The sequence below is a fragment of the Nicotiana tabacum genome, chromosome 23, assembly GCF_000715075.1.
Source record: "Nicotiana tabacum cultivar K326 chromosome 23, ASM71507v2, whole genome shotgun sequence".
In the NCBI taxonomy this organism is placed as follows: domain Eukaryota; kingdom Viridiplantae; phylum Streptophyta; class Magnoliopsida; order Solanales; family Solanaceae; genus Nicotiana; species Nicotiana tabacum.
In genome coordinates, this window is record NC_134102.1 from 763,884 (window position 1) to 787,696 (window position 23,813).

The 23,813-nt window shown below is 34.1% G+C and overlaps 1 protein-coding gene across 5 annotated transcripts; it reads right to left on the reverse strand.

Annotated features, from left to right (window-relative positions):
* Positions 1-17,136: 17,136 nt before the first annotated feature.
* LOC107831961 (dihydroneopterin aldolase 1) lies at positions 17,137-22,776 on the reverse strand. 5 transcript variants are annotated; one of them, XM_016659755.2, is made up of 3 exons: positions 22,583-22,776; positions 19,417-19,623; positions 17,137-17,511 (listed from the first exon to the last, which is right to left on the reverse strand). In XM_016659755.2, exons 1-3 carry the CDS (start codon positions 22,660-22,662, stop codon positions 17,313-17,315), a joined length of 486 nt encoding a protein of 161 aa, XP_016515241.1. In that variant the 5' UTR covers positions 22,663-22,776; the 3' UTR covers positions 17,137-17,312. The 5 variants fall into 5 exon arrangements, with proteins under 5 accessions (XP_016515241.1, XP_016515243.1, XP_016515244.1 ...); XM_016659757.2 differs by having other exon boundaries at positions 19,417-19,615; positions 22,583-22,741; XM_016659758.2 differs by having other exon boundaries at positions 19,417-19,609; positions 22,583-22,740.
* Positions 22,777-23,813: the final 1,037 nt, after the last annotated feature.

The window sequence follows — 23,813 nt, forward strand, 5'->3', positions numbered from 1 at the left end:
CTGGAGCACTGAATGAAACGGCCTGGGAGGATGGCCTCTACCAAAAGTACTCTTGCCTCTAGATGAGGCACCACTGAACTCACCGAAATGACGAGGTCTCTTGTCAGACCTATGACCTCCCTGAGTAAGAACCATTTCGACTCGTCTGGCGACATTAGCAGCCGCCTGAAAAGAAATCTCACTCCCAGTCTCCTTAGCCATCTGCAATCTGATAGGCTGAGCAAGTCCATAAATAAACCTCTGCACCCTCTCTCTCTCGGTGGGAAGCAAAAGAATGGCATGACAAGCCAAATCCATAAAACGGGTCTCATACTGAGTAACAGTCATACTACCATGCTGGAGACACTCAAACTGACGGCGACGCTCCTCTCTCAATGTGATAGGCAGAAACTTCTCTATGAAGAGCTGAGAGAACTGGTCCCAAGTAAGAGCAGGCGACCCACCTGGTCTGGTCAACAAGTTATCTCTCTACCATTTCTTGGCGGAACCAGTCATCTAAAATGCAGCAAAATCGACCCCATTGGTCTCCACTATACCCATCTTTCGTAGAACCTCGTAACAACTATCAAGATACTCATGGGGATCCTCTGAAGGAGCACCACTGAAGTGAATAAGAAAGAGCTTGGTAAACCTGTCTAATCTCCATAAAGCCTTAAAAGACATAGCTGGCCCATCTCCGACCTGTGCCGCAATAACCGGCTGAACTAATCCGACTGGATGAGCTGCTAAAGCTTGATACTGGGGATCTATCTGCTCCGGAGCAAGAGTGGTGGGAGTCTGGGCTCCTCCTCTAGCTTGAAAGACTACTGGTACCATGGGAAATGCGCCAGTCTGGGCCACACTCTCCATAAGGCCCACCAAACGGACCAAAGCGTCCTGAAGTACTGGGGTAGCAATGAACCCCTCCGGAACCTGAGATGGTCCGGTAGGAACAGTCTGGGATAGAACTTCCTCGTCAAGCTCTATCTGAGGCTCCACTGTTGGGGCTGCTGCTCAGGCCTTAGGCTGAGCCTTGCCCCTGCCTCGGCCTCTGGCACGGCCTCGGCCTCAACCTCTGCCCCGCGTAGGAGTTGTCACTGGAGGCTCTGGCTGCTTCTCAGCTGAGGAAGTGATACGTGTTCTCTCCATCTGCGAGAGAAAAAGAGTAGAAGAGTTCAATCAGTATTGAGAAAGCAAAATCGCACGACAGAGAAGAATAGAAGTGAAACTTGTTCCTAAACTTCATAGCCTCTGGAAGATAAGCACAGACGTCTCTGTACCGATCCTCCAGACTCTACTAAGCTTTCTCGTGAATCGTGAGGCCTAGGCAACCTGCTGCTCTGATACCAACTGTCACGACCCAAAATTTCCCACCGACGGGACCGAGATGGCGCCTAACATTTCACTTGCTAGGCAAGCCAACGTTAGAGAATCATTAAACAAATTCCTTATTCCCATTCAGTAATTAACAATAATTAACTAAGATAAAATATAATAAGTGCGGAATATCATAAAACTGTATTAATTATTGCCACTCGGATCTGGAGTCACAATTCACAAGCATTCTAGAATTTACTACAAGTAATAGTCTTAAAGAAATACAACTATCTGAATGAAAGAAAACAGTAGGGCATAAAAAATAGACGGGTACTTCAAGGTCTGTGAACGTCGACAGATCTACCTTGAGTCTCCGGACAGCAAACCAATAACAAAATCTCGATCAACCTAAGCCGGTATCAACATCTGCACAGAAAGTGCAGAGTGCAGCATCAGTATAACCGATCCCATGTACTGGTAAGTATCGAGCCTAACCTCGACGAAGTAGTGACGAGGCAAAGGCAAGGCACCTACAAATCAACCTGTATAATTTAACAGTGTATATACAAATAACAGAAATGAAGAACTAAACATGAATTGTCGGGAGGGGAACATACTGAGGGAAATACAAGATAAAGAACTACAACAGAATAATCACCGGAGCAGTCAATATACCATGAATCAACAGGAATAGTGAATATTGTAAGGAAAAATGCACGGCATCACCCTTCGTGCATTAACTCTCATATCATGGCACGATATCACCCTTCGTGCATTAACACTCACAATATGGCACAACATCACCCTTCGTGTATTAACACTCACAATATGGCACGGCATCACCCTTCGTACATTAACACTCACAATATGGAACGGCATCACCCTTCGTGCATTAACACTCACAATATGGCACGGCATCACCCTTCGTGCATTAACACTCACAATATGTGTGATAACCCAAAATGTCATCTTTAAATTTAATAAGTAATTTTGTTTTCTAAGACCTCAAAAAGTACCATTTATCATTTCTCGACTTATGTGTGTAGTCCATACATTTTTCCGGAAATATTTTATGTGAAAAATGGATTAAAATGGGAAATAGAGCTTTAAAACTCAGCTAAGTTGACTTTGGTCAACTTTTTGAGAAAACGGACCCGGATCAGTGTTTTGAAAATTTCGGTTGGTCCATATCATGATTTGGGACTTGGGCGTATGCCCGGAATCGAATTCTGAGGTCCGAAGCCCGAGTTATGAAATTTTGATAAAAAATTAAAAGCTTGAAAACTTAATGATTTCTAAGAAATTACCAATTTTTCTGGATTTTTCGCGAAGAGTAAACTGGATAGCTGGATTTTTCTTCTTCGCGATCGCGAAGGCTTGGTCGCGATCGCGAAGGCTTGGTCGCGAACGCGAAGCAATGGGGGCATTAACCTTTGCGAACGTGACCATCTCCTCGTGAACGCGTACTCTTAGGCACAACTGGGGGAGGGTCTATCATTCCTTCAGCGCGGACGCGAGCTATGCCTCGCGAACGCGAAGGCCAGGGGGGGACCTTCGCGAACGCGAAGGAGGACTCGCGAACGCGAAAGCCACGGGCTACTACTCATCGCAAACACGACATACCCTTCGCGAACGCGAAGAAGGCCTGACCCCTGTGACTTAAAAGAGAACCAAAAACGGGATTTTTTCCATTTTTCACAAACCCTCAATTATAACTCGGCTTAGGGGCGATTTCAAAGGAGTTTTTCACGATTTCGGACTGGGTAAGTGTTCTTTATCATATAGTGATTGTATTTCACAAATCCATGTCTATATTCATCATTTATTTCGGATTTAGATGGAAGAAATTGGATTTTTTGTAAAACTTTCCAAAAACGAAAAATTAAGATTTGATGGTCCATTTGATATCGGAATTAGACAAATTTGGTATGGTTGAACTCGTATCAGAATGGGTGTTCGGATTTCGTGAGTTTTTCCGGAATTTGAGAAGCCACTGCCGAATATTTTAATGAATTTCAGATTTTTATCCGGAAAATTTATAAATTCATATGGAATTAATTCCTATGATTAGTATTGAATATATTGAATTATTTGTGAATAGATTTGAAGCTTTCGGAGGCAAATTTAAAAGGAAAAGTTGTGGTTGAATAATTGATTAGAATTTACAAAGCGAGGTAAGTGTCGGGGTTAACCTTGACTTGAGGGAATAAAACCCTTAAATTGTTTGTTATGTGAATTGCATGTAAACGACGTATAGGCGAGGTGACGAGTGTCTATACGTCGTCAAATTAATTGTTTGCCTGCTTACTCGAAAAATTATAAATTATTTTTAATCATAAATTAATTATTATAATAATTGTTTCTCTCTTATTCTTTGCAAATATAAATTCTTGAATTCCTGCATTAATTGTTACATGCTATTTGAATTATGTGCCTTAATTGTTATTTGACATTTAACATAATAAATATTGAACTGCCTATTTGCTCCCTGATTTTCATAATAATATGCTATTTGTCATTGTTTGCTTCATAATTAAATCATAATTATTGTATGCTTGTTGTCTTGTAATTTTATATTAATTGTTACATTTATTAGGAAAATTTCTTTTATAAGAATTGGTAAATAAAAATATTGGAGGAGCGGGTTGCACGCCGCAACTTGATTGATTATAATGAATATATTGGAGGATCGGGTTGCACGCCGCAACAGACATATTAAAAGTCAATATTGGAGGATCGGGTTGCACGCCGCAACAGACTTATTAAAAAGTCAATATTGGAGGATCGGGTTGCACGCCGCAACAGACTTGTTAAAAAGTTAATATTGGAGGATCGGGTTGCACGCCGCAACAGAACTGAATGTGGATATATTGTGAGAGCGGGTTGCAAGTTGCAACAGAAATAATGGAAATGATAATTGGTTATGACTGCTGAGTTGCCTTCAATTATTATAAATGAATTACCTGATTTATTCCTTTTATTGTTATTGTTACTAATATTGCGTACAGGTAATATAAGTGACCCACCTTAGCCTCGTCACTACTTCGTCAAGGTTAGGCTCAGCACTTACCAGTACATGGGGTCGGTTGTACTGATACTACACTCTGCACTTCTTGTGCAGATTTTGGAGTTGGTCCCAGCGGCGTACCATAGACTTTCTCGGATTTCAGCTATCATAGGAGACTTGAGGTATAACTGCATGACGTTCGCAGTTCTGAAGTCCCCGTCAATCGTACATTAGCTGTGTGTTTATTTCCAGACAGCTTTATTTTATTCAGACCTTTATTTGTATTTATTCTAGAAGCTCGTGTACTTGTGACACCAATTCTGGGATGGTATTTAGACACTGTTATTATTATGGATTATTTCAAAATTGCTTCTGCAATTGCTTCCTTGTTATTAATAAATTTAAAAATTATTTTAAAAATGGATAATGTTATTCTAATGTTGGCTTGCCTAGCAAGTGAAATGTTAGGCGCCATCACGGTCCGGAGATGGAAATTTCGGGTCGTGACAATATGGCACGGCATCACCCTTCATGCATTAATACTCTCCCCTACCATAATGCAATGCATAAATAACAACAGGGAGATAGAATAACAAGTACAAACCTTACTTCAACATTTGGTTCCATAATATCAATCTCAATTTTGAAATATAAACTCGATTATCACTAGAAAATCCGTAAACATGATAAGAACGATAAATTGAACAACACTAGTATAACACTTAGCAATTTGGCAAAGGAAAGAGACAATATAAGAAAAATAGAGAAACATGGAAAACAGGTAAATTGGCGGCGCATAAATACTCGGCACCTCACATATACACCGCTCACATGGATTTCACGTAGCAAGTAATCTAAGGTTCCTAATTTCCTCAAGTCAGGGTTAGACACAACACTTACCTTGCTCCAAAGGCCACTTAATTCTCAATCACATCTTTTTATTTGGAATTCACCTCCAAACCACTTGTATCTATTCAAAAATGACTCAATAATATCAAATATTGCTAAAGGAATCAATTATATTGCATAAATTAAATTTCCCAAATTTTCTTCCAAAAAGTCGAAAAATCGACTCCGGGCCCGCTTGGTCAAAACCCCGAGGTTCGGACCAAAATCCATTTAGCCATTCACCCCCGAGCCCGAATATATAATTGGTTTTGGAATCCGACCTCAAATTGAGGTCTAAATCCCCAAATTTCCGAAATTCCTAGTTTCTACCCTAACCTCTAATTCTACCATTAAAACTCTAGATTTTTGGTTGATAATTCAAGAAATGTAATGGGTAATTGAAAGAAAATGGTTTAGAATCACTTACCAACAATTTGGGGAAGAAATGGCTCTTGAAATATTGCCTCTCACCGTTTGATTTTTGAGAAAAATGAATTTCTGACTAAATCCCGTTTTGGATTCTTTTAAGTGCTGGGCGACAGTGTTCATCGCGTTCGCGAGAGCACTGTCGCGTTCGCGAAGTGTACTGGCTGCCAAATCTTCGCGTTCGCGATGGTTACTCCCCCCTAGCCTTCGCGTTCGCGATGGTTACTCCCCCCGGCCTTCGCGTTCGCGAGGCATTACTCGCGTTCGTGATGAAGGAACGACCAACCCTCCCCCAGGTGTGCCTAACACTACGCGTTCGCGAGGAGCTAGTCGCGTATGCGAAGGGTAACGCCCCCATCGCTTCTCGTTCGCGAAGAAGAAAACTTCAGCTGCCCAATTTACTCTTCGCGTTCGCAAGAGTACCTTCGCGAACGCGAAGAAGGACATGCCAGAATATGTGCTGCATCAAAATACCAGATTTTCAAAGTCCAAAACATCCCGTGGCCTATCCGAAACTCACCTGAGCCCTCGGAGCTCCAAACCAAACATGCACATAAGTCTAAAAATATCATACAAACTTGCTCACGCGATCAAATCGCCAAAATAACACTTAGAACTACGAATTTAGCACCAAATCAATTGAAATTCTCAAGAACACTTCAAAATTTCTATTTTCTCAATTGGACGTCCGAATCACGTCAAATCAACCCTGTTTCTCACCAAATTTCACAGACACATCTTAAATATCATAATGAACCTGTATCGGGCTCCAGAATCAAAATACGGACCCGATACTAACAATGCCAAATATCAATCAATTCATAAATAATTTCTAAACTTTTAATTTTCATCAAAAATTCATAACTCAAGCTAGGGACCTCCGAATTCGATTCCGGACATACGTCGAGGTTCCATAATTCGATACGGACCTACCGGGACCGTCAAAGTACGGATTCGGACCCGTTTATTAAATATATTGACCAAAGTCAACTAAAATTAACTTTTAAGGCAAAAATTCTTATTTTTATTAGTTTTCAACATAAAAGCTTTTCGGAAACCTGCCCGGACTGTGCACGTAAATCGAGAAGGGTAAAAAATAAGATTTTTAAGGCTTAAGAGCGCAGATTCGAGTTCTAAAATATAAGGTGACTCTTTTGGATCATCACATTTTCGTCTCTTTCAGTATCATATTTTATAGATTAGATTTTGGCTCTCTAACATAACCAAAAGAAAGCTACTGACAATTACGAAGTTGAATGTTTAATTTTGTGCATGTTGGCTGATAATTCATCTACATCTTTATGGGTTGTTAAGAAAGATTTTTGTTTGTTTGTTGGAAGGGATATTGATGTAAAGATTAAATTAAGATACACTCGGAATAGTGGGAATACGGTCTCTACATCCTATCCAAAGGAACTATATTGTAATAGGAGGACACTTAAAGAGGAAGATGAGAATATATTAATTAACAGAGAAGGTTTAATTTACGGCATCAACCGATGAGAATGGATGGGGAAGTTAGAAGGAATATTGAATGGTATGTTTTTAAACAACAAACTAATCCATTTTTATCGTACTTTAAATAATTTTGTTGTCTTAGATGAGAGTCATATAATTTAGATTTCTTCTTTACGTAAATATTCAAAGGTATGCTTAACTCCGGCCTTCAGCTACATTTCCTACACAAAAATTCAGGTAAAATAATTATACCAACAATCTACTTGATTATTCTTTTATTAAATAACTAAATATTAAAATTTTGATTTGGACAATGTCAATCAAACCATGTTTTATTGATTATTTCAGAACGTTCTCAATAGACGACAAGTACATACATACCTACAAAGAATTCACATAGTACTATGTTTGGAATCCTTAATCGATAATATGAAATAGAAAAAAGATTTGTATTCTGTCTAATTGCTACATATCACATTTTTCCTACATCGTTTGCATGAAAAATAATTCTTTCTTTTTGTAATATGTTTCAAAAATTTAATTTGGAATTCTTTCATAAATTATTGACTTAAGAATCTCGTACAATGCACGAACGTAGAAACTAAAAGCACGAATAATTTATTTTAATATTAAGTGACTAAAATATCCCCGAAACTTTGATAGACTTTAATTCCCTTAAATATTTGTGTAATTTAAGGATCTAATTGTAAATTACCTAATTATGGAATTATTTTTCAATTTGAACTCCACATACACGACGTATAAATTCCTACTCTACCAATATTGAGAACTTCTAATTCAACTAAAAAGTGGTAAAGTTGGAAATAATTATGAATTTGAACAAGCTTCTAATACCAATCACGTTCCAACTTTTCATCTATTTACCACATGTGTTCTACTAATAATGTGGAAGTTCCGTACCAATCCGACATGGATACAAGCACTTTTTAACACTTATCGACATGGAGAAGGACACTTTGTATAATTTATATATGTCTACCTCAAACAAATTAGGTAGTATTCGTTACATAAGTTTCTCTTAAAGATTAGTTTCATGTATCTAACTCGACAAGTTTAGACATAAACGAAGCATCAAACTCGCAGAGGAAGCAAGCGCACATCTGCATGTAGTAGCATTTGAGCTTTGGCAGAGTGAGTAATTTACTTCAACAACTTTGTATGTTAAATCTGGTTAAGAATTTATTTTTTTTTAATAATTTTATAACATGAGTTCTTTCTCGAGATTAAAAATAAAAGAAATTGTAAGTTGTAACGATCTCAATGGAGAATAAACTATGTCAGCTATGCTTCTTATTCCAGTATATTATTTATCCGTCCTAATATGATGACATTCTTTAATAATGCGCTTCATCATCTGTTGTTACACCCAAAGGACATAAGTCTTTCTAGAGGTAATTTAATTTCTTAATTTCATGAATTTCTCTTAAAGATTAACTTAATATATCTAATGGAGAATTCATGAAGTATATCAGCATGCAGTACATTGCTATTGTTGTTCTTTCTTTAAAGGTAATTTAAAAAAAACTGATATCTTCTTTGTTTTGGTTGATCTTACGCTTCACTTTAACATACCCAATGGGAATATCAGTATAAAATTTTAGCACAGTTCTGCAAATTGGGACTTAGGAGGGTATCAGTTATCCGGTTCTCTTTTCTGTTATAAAATTATATTATCATACATTATGTCTTTCTTAAAATATTTGTATAATAAAATCATCTAGAATTAAGCATTTCACTCTTCTCAATAATTTATTTTAAAATATAAAAGCCTAAAGCAGGTTGTCCAAAGATCTCATAAATCCTATTCTAATACATATTTATATTGTACTTGCCAATCGATACACAACTTGCATTATAAACAATATTAAATAGAGATAATTTCAGATACCTCCCTTCAGGTTTGACTTCATAATACTAACATCTCTTGTGGTTCACAATATTACGTTTACCTCCCTTCTTTCATATTTGGTGTAACAAAACTATTAATTGACTAAAAATAGACAAGTTTGTCCCTAACGAGTTAATTTTGTTTTTCTTCTATTTTGTATGACAAAGCTTCTTTTACTTTTTTTAGTAACCACTTCTACGAACAAATAATACATTCATGCTACTCAATGTTTTTAAAGGATATCCATGAATATTAAGTGATAAAACATAAGTGCATACGTATTTAGAGACCCTGCAACCGAAAAGTGAAAGATTTTAGCGATCAAACATCAACGTGACATTGCTATCGTGCAACGCACGTTCATAGAAATTAGTACTATATAAAAGTACGAAGACTCTTAGTGAAATGTCGTTCGCTTTTTTTACCTTTTAAAAAAAGAGTTCACATTGGACAAAATAGTCATTTAATTATTTTTCTCATAGTTATGACTTTAAAATCAACTAAAATTTTGGTTATTAGACCTTTCCTTATTCGAATTGTGTACCTAATAAATCCTAAAATTTAGGAATTCAAAATCAAACAATATTTTACCGTATACAAATTATTCTCTTATTACTTGAATTTGCACTATCATCTATTAACTAAGTACAATTTTCCATCTTATAGGATTCTCTTTATGTAATAATTTTACTGTGTTTTGAAACTTTATAAGAAATACTTCTCCCAATACGAAGGCACGAACGTACATATATCCAATTTAAGAATTTACTAATCCTAAGAATGAAGGGACGTATAGTATATCAATCAAAATTTTAGTGCTTGTAATTTTAACTAATGGAACTACTCTTGTAGTAGGCCAAGCTTGTCTCAATTCGGCATGTCCAAGAACTATGAACCTAGGAAGTAGTAAGCTGTAAAATTTTCTCATGCTCTGTCACTACCTTTATCTGTCAAAATAACTCCTTTTGATAAATTTTTAAAAAACAATTTTGTGTGTAATTTAGTAAAAGTAAGTTGCAATTTTTTAGGTAAGTCGTTGCTATCTTGGTTCTTTTGTCAGTCTTCTTATTCAACATCTAAGGCACTTTTTTTATTAAATTGACAATTCTTTCCATGTATTAAATAAATACATATTGAAAATACAAATGCTATATAAGTATATTCGACGTTTTAATCTAGAGGAAGAATACGTTATTCATATTCCTTGTGGGCGTTCTCTTTTTTTTTTTTTTTTAAAAGTTTACTGTGGTTATTAATGGATAAGCATAAAAAATATTCTACATATTATAAATAGGGATCCCTTTTTATACTTTAAATGAGTTAGCACATCATCATCTACCAAAAAAAAGAGAGATAGTTAAGTTTGTATGGACTAGCGTCCTTAGTTCTTGCATTATTTGGTGGTAATAGCTTGTATGTGTTAAGTTTATACATAATACTTTATTTTTGTTAAAGTTTATTAAACAGTCAGACCACTCTATAAAAATATCTCTATATAACAACCATTCACTATAAAAGTTAATTTTTTTTTCGGAACTGATTTTTATGTTTTGTTATGATATATGTCATTTATGCAGCACTTCATTACAGCAGCAAAAATATATAAGAACAAATGAGGTTGTTATAAAGAAGTTTGATTGTACACGATATCCTTATGGATGTAATTATTGCTTTTACACTCTGTTTGGATCATCGTTACCCATTGTTTTATAATGTATTATATTATACGGTATTGTGTTGTATTGTATCGTTTTGTGGATACAACGTTTGGATAGATAGTATCGGTTATTGTTGTTAAATAATATTTTTATGTTTGGTTTGACTGTATCGTCTTGTACTATAACAGATAAATTTACTAAAATATCCTCAAACGCCATAGCATAAAATTTCAACTATATTGTTTAATCAAATACATTTAAATATAGATCTTCGAACCAGGTGCAGTTGCAAACAAACATGATAAGTTTATGCTAAACTTTAAACCATGATTTTAACTTGGTAAATTACATTGTTGGAATATATAACTTAATAAGAAATAAAAATCTTCAAAACTAGACATAGTTGTAGCACAATAAAGAGAACCAAAAGAAACATGGACATGAACAAAAGAAAGTTCCTGTAGTTTCAAAATAAGGGCAGAAAACCGAGCAAATTAAGTTGTTAATCAACAAAAAATGTACAAAGAACATAGATTGAGATTTAAAAAAAATACAAAAAAGAAGAGAGAAAACGAACCAAAAAGTTGGATGAAGGAAGAAGGAAGACAAAGTATGGTAATTGGATTTTGGATGGAGTAAAATAAATAAAAAGATAAAGGATAAAATAAATTCGGAGTAATAAGTAAGGCCATAATTGGGGGGGGGGGAAAAGAAACAATCCCACCACACCAAATCGGTTGTTTCATAAATTTGGACTTTTCATTGTTCCGCAACAATAAATTTAACAATACAATACAATCAATTTTAAATAAACAATCAAAACAAATATTGTTTTGGGATAACAATACAATACGATACAATGGGTAACAACCATCCAAACAAGCTGTTAGATATAAAACTCTTACCAATTATTATAAAGACCACCGTAATAAATGAATGAATTTTTAAAGTAGAATTTCAATCACAAAAATAGTATCAAATTATTGATTGACTAACAACCCGGTCATGTTTGAGAGTGTTTTGCTTAAATTTAACTACAAAGTATAGACTATTTTGGTAAATAAGCTAATTTTCAAATTTTCTCTACCAATTTGAATTATTACTTCAAATTTATAATAAATAAGCTTTCCTTTTGATTTGATATTATGCTTATTGAATCATGACCATACTCAATCACGAAGTCCAAGTCGGGATCTAATATACGAAAACTTCAATCTCCGTAAATAAATTGATTACGGAACCTATTTCAAGTTCTAAAACAACAATTGTACACATGCTAGCAAACACTTTTTTTTTTTTTGGGGGGGGGGGGGGTAGATCTTCTTTCCTTGATGAATACAAAAAAGTAATTAATATTTTCTCAAAAATATTGTTATTATCATTAAAATCTGAATTATTTTCTTTACGTGTATATAAGTTTTATTATTAATACGGGACACACGTGCAACACACGTACTCTAAAATTAGTTATATTAAAAGCACGAAGGCACTTAGCGAAATGTGGTTCGCCTTTTTTACCCTTTAAAAATAACTTTTACAATAGACAAAATTATAATTTAAGTTACTTTTCTAATATTTAGGACTTTGAAATCAATAAAAAATTATATATTAAATATAAGAAGTCCTAATATTTAGGAATTTAAAATCAATGAGTATTACCTTATATATCGTACTATTTGAAAATAAAACCTTTGTGCAATACGTAAAACCAATATAAAAATGAACTTATATGGTAAATTCAATTGATTTCTGTCACGATCCGAAATTTCCATCTTCGGGACCGTGATGGCGCCTAACATTTCACTTGCTAGGCAAGCCAACACTAGAATAATATAATCTATTTTAAAATAATTTTTAAATTTATTAATAACAAAAAAACAAATGAGGAAGTAAAGTCTAAAATGTAGTGAATAATTCATAAAAATAACGGAGTCTAAATACCATCCCAGAATTTGGTGTCACAAGTGCACGAGCTTCTAGAATAATACAAATAAAGGTCTGAATAAAATAAAATTGTCTGAAAACAAACACACAGCTAAAGTAAAGTAGACGGGGACTGCAGAACTGCGGACGCCGTGCAGTATTACCTCAAGTCTCCTCTGGTAGTTGAAATCCGAGTAAGTCTATGGTACGCCACTGGGACCAACTCTAAAATCTGCACAAGAAGTGCAGAGTGTAGTATCAGTATAACCGACCTTATGTATTGGTAAGCGCTAAGCCTAACATCGACGAATTAGTAACGAGGCTAAGGCATGTCACTTACATTAACCTGTACGCAATATTAGTAACAACAACAACAAATAATAAAAATAAATCATGTAACTCATTTATAATAGTTGAAGCCAACTCAGCAGTCATAACCAATTATTATTTCAACCAATTTCCGTTGCAGCGTGCAAACCGCTCCCACAATATATTCATTTTCAATCCTCCAATATATTTATTTTAATCAAGTATATATATAGACTTTTAAATAAATCTGTTGCGGCGTGCAATCCGATCCCCCAATATAGACTTTTAAATAAGTTTGTTGCGGTGTGCAATCCGATCCCCCAATATAGACTTTTACTTTCATTTCCGTTGCGGTGTGCAACCCATTCCCCCAATATAACTTTTACAACTCAAAAATGTAATAAACATTACTCCAATAAATACCACGTCCAATGAGAAACTATTAAGAATCAAGGCACACAATAATTATAATTTATTTATGAACAAATAATGACAATTAGCAATTAATTATAAAAATCGTGAAGAAAATAGGCAGTTTAATATTTGGTATGCTAAATGTCAAATAACAATTAAGACACATAAATCAAATAGCATGTAAAAATTATTGCAAGAATTCAAGAATTAATATTTGGTAAAGAATAGGAGAGAAGCAATTATTATAACAATTAATTCGTGTCTTAGAACAATTTATGATTTTCAAATAATTATGCAAACAATTAATTTGACGACGTATAGACACTCGTCACCTCGCCTATACGTCGTTCACATGCATTTCACATAACAAATAATTTAAGGGTTCTATTCCCTCAAGTCAAAGTTAACCACGACACTTACCTCGCTTTGAAAATTCTAATAAATTATTCGACCATAGCTTTTCCTTTTAAATTTGTTTCCAAAAGCGTCAAATCTATTCACAAACAATTCGATATACTCAATACGAATCATAGGAATTAATTCCATATGAATTTACTAATTTTTCTGATAAAATTAGAAATTCATTTAAATATTCGACAGTGGGGCGCACATCTCAAATCCCGGAAAAACTAGCGAAATCCGAACACCCCTTCCGCTACGAGTTCAACCATACAAAAATTATCCAATTTCGGTGTCAAATGGACCTTCAAATCTTAAATTTTCGTTTTTGGAAGATTTTATAAAAATCTGATTTTTCTTCCATAAATTCACGGATTCATGATGTAAATGAGTATGGAATCATGAAATATAATCAATATAGGATAAGAAACACTTACCCCAATGTTTTTCCTTAAAAATCGCCCAAGAATCGCCTTACCCGAGCTCAAAAATGGAAAATGGTTGAAAATGGGACGAATCCCATTTTCCAGAACTTAAGTTCTGTTTCTTAGATTTTTACCTTATGCGATCGCGTACAATGCTTCGCGATCGCGAAGCACATTTTTGGCTGCCCAACTTTTTGCTCTACGCGAACACGTAAAACACCATGCGAATGCTTTGACTCACTGACTTACTCGATCGCGAACGACCTCACGCGATCGCGATGAGTAAAGCGCGTGGCTCAGCTTTAGCCTCTTTAACTCTACGCGAACGCGACCTTGGCCATGCGTTCGTGAAGCACAACTTCACACTCCTACGCGATCGCGTCCTCAAATTCGCGAACGCGAAGAACAACTATGGATGGCCTCTCAGATTGCCTTACGCGATCGCGAACGACCTCACGTGATCGCGATGAGTAAAAATTCTGCAACAAAACACCAGAAATCTGGCATCTTCCTTTAGTCCAAAATGGCCCGTTGAGCATCCGAAAACTCACTCGAGCCCTCGGGGCTCCAAACCAAACATGCACTCAAGTCCTAAAATATTATACGAACTTACTCGCATGATCAAATCACCAAAATAACACCTAGAACTACGAATTGAACCCCAAATCGAATGAAATGTTTAAGAAAACTTTAAAACTTAGATTTTCACAACCGGACGTCCGAATCACGTCAAATCAACTCCGTTTCTCACCAAATTTGACAGACAAGTCATAAATATTATAGTGAACCTATACCGGGCTTCGGAATTAAAATATGAATCCGGTGTCAATAAATCCAACATTAGTAACTTCTTAAAAATTATTAAGCTTTCAAACTTTTAAATTTTCATCAAAATTCCATATCTCGGGCTAGGGACTTCGGAATTTGATTCCGGGCATATACCCAAGTCCCAAATCACGATGCGGACCTACCAAAACTGTCAAAATACTGATCCGAGTCTGTTTGCTCAAAATGTTGACCAAAGGCAACTCAGTTGAGTTTTAAAGCTCTATTTCACATTTTAATCCATTTTTCACATAAAAACTTTCCGAAAAATTTTACGGATTGCGCATGCAAGTCGAGGAATGATAAATAGTACTTTTCGAGGTCTTAAAATACAGAATTAATTATTAAATTTAAAGATGACATTTTGGGTCATCACAATTTCTAATTGCAAAATTGAAATATGGAGACATAAAGTCACATATTCCATTAAAATTATAGTACAATAATGTTTAAATTAAAATTATTTCAACGTAAACTAATTGAATTTATATTTAAAAATTCTTATATTAATCATACAAAATAATTAATCCATGTTCAATTAAGTACCCAAAATAATTATTTGATATCATATTCAATCATATTAAACCGTACAAGCCTAAATTTATATTATAAAGTACGAAACCTCTATACGAAATGTTAATTGACCTTTTATCCGTTAAAAATAAATCTTATACTGAATAAAATTTTAATAAACATATTTTACTAATATTTAAGATCTTAAAATCTATTAGAATTTTATTTATTGAATCTTTTCTTATTTGAACTATGTAGGAAGTTCAAATATTTAGGAATTAAAAATAATTTATATAAAAAAAATATCTAAATTAAGTGAATTCAATAATTTGTTAATAGTAATTTATTCTTTCTATAAAATTTTCATGTTTTAACAATACTTACTTTGCCCACATATGTTTAGACAAAGTTAGGTACTCCTATTATATATTTTTTTTGTTTCAACAACTAAAACTTCACTAAATGGGTAACGTTCAAACATTTGAATGGAGATAAATTGAGAAGACGTATGATTTAATTTTTTTAATATATGTTATTTGACAAATTTTTAAAGAATCATAATAAAAGTCTATACCATGTTTGTGTCTTCTCGCATGAACTTGAGAATAGCTTTTGGAAAAAAAATCAGAATTGTTTTTTAAATCTTCAAGGGCTATTTGTTTTTACCGAAACCAAAAAAGAAAGTATGATAATTTGTGAAATTAAACATAAAATGATTGAGGACTTTCATGAACACATTTTTTTCTTTTATTGTGTTAGCTATATATGATCAATATTCAACAATTTCATAAGCTTACACTTTATTTTATCACTCAAACGCAATTTATTTTTTAAATCTGTAAGTTTCTTACAAAAAAATTACTCATTGAGATGAAAAAACATGCGCAACGCGCGTACACTAAGACTAGTTATATTAAAAGCATAAAAATCTTAACGAAATATTATTGACCAAAATTATAATTTAATTATTTTCTTAATATATAGATCTTTGAAATCAATTAAAATTTTCTATCATTATACTTTTTTCTTATTTGAACTACGTAGAAACTCCTAATATTCAGAAATTTAAAATCAAATAAACTACAGTTATACAAACTCTTTTCTTATAATTGTGTAAAATAATATGTTACAACTTACTTCCTCCTATGGGTGCTTTGAATGAAAAGAAATATGAAGGAACCACGAATAAACATACAAATTCATTCTCTTCTTAGTTTATTTGGTAACAACACTTGCTTTTGCTTGTTCTAATTCTTGAAAGTTATTGCCATTGTGATCGAATAGTTTTATGTTTAACTGCTATTTTGTGTTAAACTATAGTTATAGAGATGGTGATGCACTCTTAATTTGAATATGAAGGCTTTGATATGTATAAACTCACTGTTGAACAAAATTCTGCTCTCTGATATGTTATCATTTTAACGAGTCAAAAGCAGTTTTGCTAAACGCACAAATGCCTTGACATTGTGATCGTTTCCCTGGGACCAAAAATGCATGGAGTATAGCACTGTACCGCGAGAGTGCTCATACTCTCACTAGCACAGGTACAAGGTAATTCTACCTACCAAGACTGATGCAGATGAGAAGAAGTCACCTAACAGACAGGAAACGGCCACTCTTGGGTGCTCATGTGATGAAGTAACCATATATAAGAGAACCAAATTCAAGTACCCAACAACGCTTTGTGGTGAAATTGCAGGCCTCTACTGAAGCAGAAATCCAGATAGTTTTTAATAACAAGAGCAAATGCAGATGGAAAAGATTCTAAACACTAAACATGAAAAGGAACTAGCTTTCAACAACGGTTATTGAACAACAGGATTTAGAATTACAAAAATTAATACAAGCAATAAGACGGGGTTTTAACCATCAAGACCTCTGTGTCTGATGATCTCGACACCTAAGTAGTCAACAGATCCTTGAACAGCCACATGCGGCTTCCCAACTTGAACACGAACAGCAGATACCTGTGGATACTTGTCGAGCGTTATAGATGCTATGAGCTCAGCCACCTTCTCTAGAAGTTTTCTAGGTGGACCCTCCACAATCTCTTTCACTATTCTGCCAATTCTCAGATGAAAATGATATCAAGGCAATATCATGCCAAAATAACCATAACGATCAACAGAGAAAATTCAGTGAGAAAATCATCTGATGTTCGATTCAGTTCTTGTGTCAGTTAAGTTTGGTGGTTATTTCTCAAGTCTACATATCTTAGTCTTAAAGCAGCCTGTCTTAGCTAAGCAAACCTAGAGTACTAGATCAAGTCAACATCACTTCCGTCAGCAGCATACATTACATAGCCAAAGGGAAGGTGGTTTTCGCCTTGGCTAACGAAGCTAGATAACTAGAGCAGGGAAATTCTTAGCATTTTGGTTCCTTCTAAATAAGTTCATTTTTTCAAATGGGGTTCCCACATATTATTTGAAGCTCGATTGCAAGTCATACACTGCAGAACGTAGAAGAGTGCCAAAAGGTCATCAAGCTTGTTAAGAAGGGTAAAGAAGTAGTGTCCAACTTCTCTCGATGCCCTGACGCTATGACAAACCATTATGAACCAACAAAAGACTACCAGATAGCTACATGTAATCATCAGTGATGTTAACCAAAGCCGACCACAGGATACTTAACCCTCTTTCCTCCTCAATCTGGACAATGCCCCTCTCAAATTACCGTCTACCAGAAGAAAGTTGCATTCTAGCAAGGTGTGAAGGAAACAAAGGGAAAATGTCACTTTCTTTTTATCTTCACCATCTTCTCCCAAGAAAATACATGACACCTCGGAAAAGTCCCAAAACCAAAAATAGTTCTACAGCTTATGCCAAGTAAGACCTGAACTTTATCAGGTTTGCATAGTATGATAGAGATTCAACCCTTTCTCCTAGCGGTCAAAAAAGTAATTAATGTTACTTGCTTCTTACATATCTATAAGGAACAAAAATGAAATAAAACACGACTACTTCATCTAAAACACTAGAGGATACGTCAAGTAGAATTCCAACAAATAGATACAGTAAATCCCCTTCTATTGGAAACAATCTCTCTATCCTCACAACTCACAAGGTAGGGGGGGTAAGGTCTGCATACACACTACCCTCCCCAGACCCCACAGTATGGGATATTACTGAGTATGTTGTTGTTGTTGTTGTTGTAGATACAGTAAATCCCCATGTCGCACTCATCATATTTCCTTCCCGGTAGTAGATCAACGTAATCCCAAACTGAAAAAGATTGCTTCAAGAAGAATTGTTTTTTTTTCTTCCTATTTTGATGAACTATTCTACACAATAATATTTCATCTAGCCTAGAAAACGAGAGCTTTGACGATAAAGAACAAATAGGGGAGAAGTCCCAGTTTGGACTAAACAAACAGGATTAGGTACGGGTTCCTGCTGTGACTTCAAAATACCAATACAAAGGTGTGGATATATCTATTGCCCGCTGACCCTTCTCCTCTCCCCTTCCCAGAGAATTTATGGGTTCTACCTTTTCTTTTCCTTTATGTTGCGGATATCCATCAAGTGACATGATTCTTTTTATAAAGCTATCAAGTGACATGATATACACTAAATGGCTCCAAAGGAAAAAACAAAAATCTTCTAGCATAATGACAAGAACAATTTCCCAAAGACAACGTATGACTGAATTTTCTACAGTTACTTAGCAACAAGGAATTGCGTCACGGCAACAACGGATGCTACTTTAAATGAAATACATTCTTACTATGAGAGTTTGTTAATGATAAAAAATTGTCAAAAATTAAATTTTCATATGTTTGTTTCTATTTGTTTAATTCAATTTACCCACAGGGAGACTGCTGAATCATCATATCTTTCTATCTATAGATAACACTTCCCATTTTAGGAACAAAACAATGAATTTTCAATCGATAAAGTGAGCGATAGAGCCTTAATTGTAAAACCCCCGGTTAGTAAAAAATGAAGCACAATTGCAATCATCACTCACTTGTATATATCTGTGTAACTTAGAGTATCTGACAAGCAGTCAGATTTACCAGCTGGCCGAAGATCCATCCAAGCATCAACATCCACCAGGAACTTCTGCCCCAGCTTCGTCTCTTCTGGCTTCACCCCATGATATCCATGGAACTTTAAACCCCTCAGGACAAGCTTGTCTCCTTTTGGTATATCCATGTGACCTGTCACTGATCCTCTTAAAAATGAAATAAAGAGCAGGCCATTTGAATCAATTATGTACATGTAATTTCGTGTGTAGCTGCCTTAAAGCAGTTCTAAAACAATTGAAATAAAGCGCCTACTCAACAGTTTGTATCCATATCTTAACTTCCTATCAATAATCATATAGGTCTGAAAAGAATTGCAGGGCACAAATAATGCAACAAAGTTTGAATTTTTGCAGTCTTGCGACTTGCAGTATTTTGAGGACTTGGGAAGTTCAAATGATCTTCAAACAACAGCTTCTGATAAATTCAATTCTTAGTTTGGCATTAAATACTCATTGGTGTATATAAGCATATCTTATCAGGCTCGACTTGTATATATAAACTAACGTATATCAGGCTCTACTTGTATATATAAACTAACGTATATCAGGCTCTACTTAGAAAATTTACTCTTAGAAACCTTGTATGTCGTGATAAATGCATAGACGATATTCACTCACAAATCTAGAGACTACTTAAAAAGTTCGTCAATTTGCAACTTTCTAATAAGGTTAACACAAAGACAACAAGCGTGATGCAGACCGGGATACTAGTCTTAATAGGAAATAAACTTTAAAAAAAATGACAAAATCAAGCATGTTTCATTAATAAGAGTGAAAAAGCTATAAGTAATAACACTGCCTTCGTCCCATAATTATGGGATCCAGAATAGAAGGGTCAAAATATATATTCTTCAGGTTGTAAACTGATTCCTTTATCTTTTCAGAAATAAAGATTACACAATAAAATAAAAATTTTGTATAACATACAGTCAAAGAGAATTTCATTCCAAATAGTAGCAAGTCATGTAAATTGGGACAAAGGAAGTAATTCCATATAGCATTTCTAACAAAGGACTCAGAATGCCTTCCATTATTATAAAAACTTTGGAACATTACCCTCAATTCTTTACATCCAGACAAGTTCTAAGCAAACAGAAACAGAAAAAAAGGGGTGGGTTAGGCGCGCGCAACAGGTTTGAATGTGCAAACAAAAGCCTCGTATTTAAGTAAAAAAAAGTAGAGGAGCGAGTCCATTGTCCATCGAGTTTCACATCGTGCGTCACTAGCCCTCGAGAATTTCTCGGTTATACAATAACAACTAAACCTTAGTCCCAAACAAGTTGGGGTCGGCTATGAATCCTCATTGACAGCTCAATGAGGGTAAATGGGAGGGACAGTTCAGCATCTAAATTTCTCAAATTTTTTTAGCCCTTTTAAATTTGGACCAAAGAAGCATTTTTTAACTAAGAGTCTGTTTGGAAAGCCCTGTGTAATTACTAGGGTAGTAATTATACAGCCTGGTAATTACATAATATTGTAATTACAATGGCCTGTTTGTTTGTCATGATGTAATTATAGTGTAATTACATGTGTCATGTTTGGTTGTACAAGTGTAATTACATAGATAAATAAATATTTTTTTAAATTAACATATAAATAATTTCACTGTGTGATAAATATTTCTATGTATAATAGATACTCCTTCCATTTCAATTTAGATGAGGTAGTTTGACTCGGCACGGAGTTTAAGAAAAAAGAAGAGACTTTTGAAATTTGTGGTTTTAAAAGCTAAAGGGGTAAAATCTTTGTGGGGCCATGGCATTTGTTTAGTTATAAAAGTTTCTCATTAAGGGTAAAATGGGTAAAATGAAGAGTTTAAAATTGAATTATTTCTAAATTTAGAAATGTGTCATTGATTTTGGAGACTAAAAGGAAAATAGTTCATCTAATTTGAAATGGAGGGAGTATTAAATATTATATATTACTCCCTCCGGTCCACAATAAGTGATTTTTTGGCCTTTTTTTGTGGTCTAAAATAAGTTATTTTTTCAGATTTCAAGAATGAATTAATTATTTTTTCCCTACATTGCCCTTGGAGTAAATAATGTTGGAGTATGTGTTAGGGGTGTTTATGTGAAGATATAGTAAAGGTTAATATGGTCAATTTCATTGCTAATTAATGTTAAAAAGTGGATTTCTTAATCTGTGTGAAAACATACAAAAAAATCACTTATCGTGGACCAGAGGGAGTATCATATATTAAAAATGCATATTCTTTTATAAGAAAATATATTATATAATTAAAGTACTGCATAATATCATAAAAATAATTGGTATCTTCCATATAAATAATATTATAACTTAAAAGAGAGCAATATAACTTTCAATAACAAATTAAAACTCTTTACCAACTCATGTGAATGTTATCACTCTTTTTTTTTCTTTTTTTTTAAATTATTCTTCTACCCAAATTTCACCCTTCTAAAATTGAAAGGTCAAAAATTCTAGTGCACAAAATCATAGCTCAAAGCCTCAAAGCAACGTGAAGTTAAGGAAATAAAAAAGTTCAATATGGAGATATCAAGAAAATATGAAATAAAAAAGGTAAAAAAAAAGGAACTTACCTGCTGTGAAAGTGCAGAAACATCGTTGATACGAAGTGAAGTTGAAATGCTCTGCCTTTTATCTTTTTTTGTTTCCCAGATGAATAATATAAATATTGAAAGAAAAAAAGGACGCGGAAAGATTCCCTAGTAATTACATTAATTACAACTAATTCTTTAATTTGAGACTGTAATTACTCCATCCCAATTCCACCCAATACCTCACCAACCAAGTAATTATTTGGTCAAACAAATATGCTCTAAGTCTAAATTACACCTAATTTCAATCCTCATATGGCTTTCCAAACATGCTCTAAATAAACACAGATATTTCAGTGTTGAAATATCAATACAACAAATTCTAATTCAATCACAAAAGGAATAGCTTTACATGGTCATATACCAAGAATCAATTGAAACCCACTTCACTAATCTAATTTGTTTGAACATTAAAGATTTTTTAAAGACCCACAAAAATAGTTTATATGAATGAGTATCAGATTTTGCATAAAATAAGGAAGAAGTAACTGTTGAAAACGAAGAGAAGATTTCAAAGTACTTACTGGTGCTGGGTAATGCCATGTATGGTTAAGTCAGAAAAGAAGCAAGAAAATTGCCTATATAGATAAGTTCTACACGACATGTGTTAGGCGTAAATCGCAATAAATAATGCGATTTATAAATCACAATAGTAATAGAAAATACGATTTCTAAATCGCAATATGCTATTTATAAATCACAATAAATGCTTTTTGTATTGACACTTTTGCCTTTATTTGACATTTCTGGTACTCAAACAACAACAACTGCCGAGCTAAAGTTACACTAACGGAGGTTTGGGAGAATAGCATAAAAAGAATATTATTTCACTAAATTTGTTTTTTGATTTTTCATTTGGTGTCCGATATCTATCTTCGGAGTTATCTATTGAAAGGAGATTTCATTTTTAGGGATTGAGATCGAAATTTTTGGCTAAGAATCAAAGAAAAATCAATTAAACAATGGGTAAATTAAATATCAAGTTAGACTATGGGTGATTTGAGAATTTGACAAGTTAAACATACAGGTAAGTTGAGAATTGTACTAATGCAAGATATTTCCTTCGTAGCATTTTATGTGACGCTTCCTCCCATTCATTTTAAATGTGGTTATAATCAAATAAATTTAATTTAAAATACGTGGTATTTTAGAAAAATCAAGATGAAAACATTAGGGTTTTTTTTCCTTCAAAGCTATAAGATTTTCCAATAAATAATCCGTACAATTTTTAAAAATAAAATATGTCTTTGTTTATTTACAAGTATCTTCTAATAATTAACAATATTTTTAATAGATATGTAAAAATCGTAATTGATGCTTATTTGAATAAGACATAGTAGTGATTAACAGGACCCCAAATAATTAAAAAAACATAAGATTTTTTTTTTTGAGAAGGTAACAAGTTTTATAAATTAAGTAGAAAAACCTTTAGCATAAAGATTATGCTAAAAGTTAAAGATAGTAACAAGACCCTCGAAAAATAGCAAAAACGCAGACCCATACTTGTGGTAGTTACAAAGACCCAATCATATCCACTATAGACTCTACATCCTCTACTAGAGAGTTTCTTTACACCAAAAGTGAAACAAAAATATACAATTCGTCTTGATCTTCTGTTCAGTGTTAGCTCTATCTTCAAAGCACCTTGAATTTCTCTCCAACCAAATTGTCCACCAAATACACGCTGGGATCAACCTCCACCAATGCTTCTGCCTTAGTATAATACCTGGGTCATTCCAGCAAGCTAACATTTAT